The sequence below is a fragment of the Trichomonas vaginalis genome, chromosome III, assembly GCF_026262505.1.
Source record: "Trichomonas vaginalis G3 chromosome III, whole genome shotgun sequence".
Taxonomy (NCBI): Eukaryota; Parabasalia; order Trichomonadida; family Trichomonadidae; genus Trichomonas; species Trichomonas vaginalis.
Genome location: NC_067205.1, coordinates 19,110,804 through 19,113,716, shown reverse-complemented (window position 1 = coordinate 19,113,716; position 2,913 = coordinate 19,110,804). Strand labels below are relative to the sequence as shown.

The following is a 2,913-nucleotide window of genomic DNA, read 5'->3' as shown; positions in this document are numbered from 1 at the left end:
CGGGATCACGACCGCCAAAACATTGTTGTGTCGACAACAAAAATTGTGATGTAAGTTTAGAATAAGGTGAATACATAGCGTTCGTTGATAATGGTTTCATGTTGTTAGTCATGTTGATCAAGAAGTGCTTAGAAAGAGATAATGGAGATAAGAAAATCCATTGAACTCGTGTAGCAGACATTGGATGTGCAATTATGGGTCTGACCTTAGATATAGTTCGAAGGAATATGTGTAAACGAATCGTACGATTTCTTCATTTCCAAGATCTGAAAGATTATGGAAGAAGAAGAGTCCCAATGACTCTGTAATGGAATTGCAATCAATATCCTTAGTCAATAAGAAGCAAATCAAGTCAAGAAGTGAGTTGTTAATTGTAATTAAGTCTTGAGCTGTTGATTGAAGTTTGCCATCGGAGAAAACAATCTGCATAATGTCAAGAATAAGTGGTAAAGATGTTGAAAAGTCTGGAATGATTGTTGTTTCGATCTTTCCTTCAATGATTTCATGACAAAATATAGGGTGTCCAAAGGTGTGTTTAGCACAAACCTGAATACTGCGAATAGAAATAAACAAGTTACATATATATAAAGTTTATTTAAATATAATCACCATTGGATTCAATCACGCGTTCGCAGCGATCGATCCAGGCTTCAAAGACACGCTTTAAATCATCATGAGAAAATTGCTCAAATTGCTCTCTTACAAAATTTTCAAGATCATCTGGACTCGCGAATTCGCGTCCTTCAGCTCTCTTTTTTAGCGTGCCGAATAAATAAAAGTCAGAGGGTGCAATATCAGGTGAATAAATTGGGTTTGGAACAACTTTGACATTGTTTTCCACCAAGTAATTCATTACCTTATGACTTTTGTGAACTCTTGAATTATCAAAATGAATTGCAAACTTTTGTTTTTGTTGTTTGGATTTCTCAAACTCATCAGAATTGATAATTTGAGTAAGAACATTGTCAATTAGATACTGAGCATTCATCGTATTAGGTTTTTGAAGAATATCAATTGCGATGATGCCATTCACGCCCCAAAAAACCGACAACATCATCATTGGTGTGTCAATTTTTTTCTTCGGGAATGTTTGCGGATTTTCATCCTTCGGGATCCACATGATTTTGGCTTCTGTTGCATATTGAAACCAAGACTCGTCCCCTGTTACTAAAAAGCGAAACTTCTTGGATTGATACGCACCCAATATAGAGAGGAGCTCTTTCGAAGATTGGACTCTAGATTTTTTTTGAACTGAATTAAGGTTGTGCGGAACCCAACGTGTATACGCTAGTTTGTAGTTCAAATAATTGTGCAGATAATAACTGACTGTTGTACGTGGTATCTTTGTCATCTCCTCTATCCTTCTGAGTGATGCTCTTGGGTCTTCATCTAGCGCTTGAAGAATTGCTTTGATTTTCTTTGATCCGGCGATTTTTTGTCAATTTTTATGATGGGCGCCTTTTTGTTCATGAAGTGATACATCCTAACATGATACATTACAGTGGAATAGCTAGGAGCATCCATACCGAAGCATTTTACCAATATCTCGTAGATTTTTTTACAGTCTTTGCATTTTTTTGCAAGAGCGAGGATGTTTTCTTTATGATTCATTAAAAAAATGAAAAAATCCCGCCAAAATTTCCCGCGAAACCGCCTCCTGTCTCAAAATTCATTTTATATCCCGGCATGGCGCCAAAATACAACATACTCATCATATACATATATTCATATTTTTTATTATATATTTATAATCAGCATATATCTCCTTTAATAGTCTCATATAGAGCGCTGTGCTAAACGCACCTTTGGACACCCTATACTTTAATCGCTTCTGGATAGAATGTTGGGAAGTCATCACCAATTGTTTGTGGATCGAAATGATTGAACAACCACTTTCGAAGTGATGTTCTACCGCCATCGCCAAATGTGATCAATAATTTAACCAATGTTGGGAGAACTTTAGAATCGCGCTTCTTAATAAGTCGGCAGAAAAGAGGGATGATGTAAAGATCAGCATATGACTCGTCAACTCCAGACAAACTTGGAATATCGAAATTATCAGTCAATGCGGTAGCCATGTTTTGAGGAGGGAAGTAGAATGGAGGGATAGTGATCTGTAATGACAAACCTTCTGATTTCTTTGGTGTTTGCAGAGTTACGTTGGCATCTTTAGAAACTTTGCCTGCTTCTGCGAAAAGCTCGACTTCTACAGATGTATTGTTATTACCTGAGATGCAACTTAATGGAATAACTGCTGTATCGATCGCTTTCTCTTTGATCTTAGAATTTTCTTCAACATGATAAAATTGAATCAGCAAATGACACTTTAAGATGTTTTCTGTAGGGACGATCGGTATGAAATCTGGGAATGGGTGTTTTGGATTGCCATTGAACATCGGAGAAACATAAAAATCTGTAAGACCTGTGCAATTCTTGTTTATGATTATTTTGAGAGTCTATAATCTTTTGTAGTTTGGTTTCTCACATACGCAAGCTTTGAAGTAAACTTTTCCTGATTTAAGATTCAACGTAGTCCAAATATCGCGAATTGTGATGATTGGATAAAACATTTTGATACATACTTATAAGATTGACCTAGCTGATTTGATATAATCTCCTATTAAATGTAAGCTCAATTTGATTCGTAAAGATTAACGCCTTATAAGCATAAGTATGTGAACATTTTCTCTTTGCTTCGTTAATATAGATATTTTCATCATCTGAATAAATAAAATTATTCCTTATGATCTAAGATAAACTCAATTGTTTTTTTTCTTTGATCCGAATTCCAGTTTTACGATACGATATCGTAAATTCCTTTAAAATCTGAATCTGAATCTGAAAAATATTTATAAAAGCATTCTTCATTATAATTTCATTAATTTATAGATTGTAGTTTTCAATTATAACGGC

The 2,913-nt window shown here is 35.0% G+C and overlaps 1 pseudogene across 1 annotated transcript, besides 1 other annotated feature; it reads right to left on the bottom strand.

Annotated features, from left to right (window-relative positions):
* Positions 1-515: 515 nt before the first annotated feature.
* Positions 516-1,817: a mobile genetic element.
* TVAGG3_0728700 lies at positions 596-1,721 on the bottom strand (annotated as a pseudogene). The gene has a single exon. A coding segment is annotated over exon 1 (1,126 nt).
* Positions 1,818-2,913: the final 1,096 nt, after the last annotated feature.